We start from the raw sequence: 1,109 nt of genomic DNA, 5'->3' as shown, positions 1-1,109 counted from the left end.
CGTTAGAACAGAAGTCATTGCCGGAATTACGACCTTTGTAACCATGGTCTATATACTGGCTGTAAATCCTTATGTTTTAGGTGAGGCAGGAATGCCCAAAGCAGCGTTATTTACTGCTACAACATTGGCTTCTATATTTGGCACCATCAGTATGGCTTTTATTGCCAATGTGCCTATTGCACAAGCACCGGGTATGGGATTAAATGCTTTTTTTGCTTTTAGTGTCGTTAATACAATGGGATATTCATGGCAGTTTGCATTAACCGCTGTTTTTATAGAAGGACTCATTTTTATTATTCTAACTGTATTTAACATTCGTGAAAGTATTATAAATAGTGTACCCAAAACATTAAAAAATGCGATTCCTGCAGGCATTGGATTATTTATTGCCTTTATAGGTCTTCGAAATGCAAAAATCATTGTACCGCATGAACAAACACTTGTAACATTGGGTAAATTATCTGATTTGGAAATCTGGATAACCCTTTTCGGTCTTATACTTGTTGGCATTCTTACAGCTCTTAATGTAAAGGGAGCTATACTCATTTCGGTCATCGCTGCTACTTTATTAGGAATTCCACTCCATATAACACATATCCCCAAAGAAAGTCTTATTTCACTGCCCCCTTCCATCACACCTATTTTTGCTCAGTTTGAATGGACGCAGTTTTTTACGACCGATATGCTTGTTGTTGTATTTACCTTTTTATTTGTAAACCTGTTTGATACTGTTGGTACATTATGGGGTGTGGCATCAAAAGCAAGCTTGATTAAACCCGACGGTTCTTTTCCTAAAATGCGCAAAGCATTATTTGCAGATGCTATAGGCACAACCGTGGGTGCTATATTGGGTGTAAGCCCGGTAGTTTCTTATGTAGAAAGCGCATCGGGTGTCGCTTCAGGTGGTCGTACCGGACTTACGGCAGTCACTACTGCCCTCTTATTTGTTCTTGCTTTATTTTTTGCTCCCCTATTTTTATTGGTACCCCCGGCAGCAACGGCTCCCGCACTCATTATTATAGGTTTATTTATGATATCATCTGTTTTAGAAATAAAATTTAACGATTTCACAGAATCGTTACCGGCTTTTTTAACTATGATCATGATGC

The 1,109-nt window shown here is 38.5% G+C and overlaps 1 protein-coding gene across 1 annotated transcript; it reads left to right on the top strand.

The window, feature by feature from the left end:
* Positions 1-43: 43 nt before the first annotated feature.
* LOC106780743 (adenine permease AdeP-like) lies at positions 44-862 on the top strand (the record flags this gene model as incomplete). The annotated part of the gene is made up of 1 exon (XM_014669052.1): positions 44-862. A coding segment is annotated over exon 1 (819 nt), but the record flags the coding sequence as incomplete, so codon positions are not given.
* Between the last annotated feature and the right edge of the window lie 247 nt (positions 863-1,109).

The sequence above is a fragment of the Vigna radiata genome, unplaced genomic scaffold (assembly GCF_000741045.1).
Source record: "Vigna radiata var. radiata cultivar VC1973A unplaced genomic scaffold, Vradiata_ver6 scaffold_2554, whole genome shotgun sequence".
NCBI lineage: Eukaryota > Viridiplantae > Streptophyta > Magnoliopsida > Fabales > Fabaceae > Vigna > Vigna radiata.
Note: the sequence above shows the minus strand (reverse complement) of the source record. Positions and strands in the feature narration are given on the sequence as shown.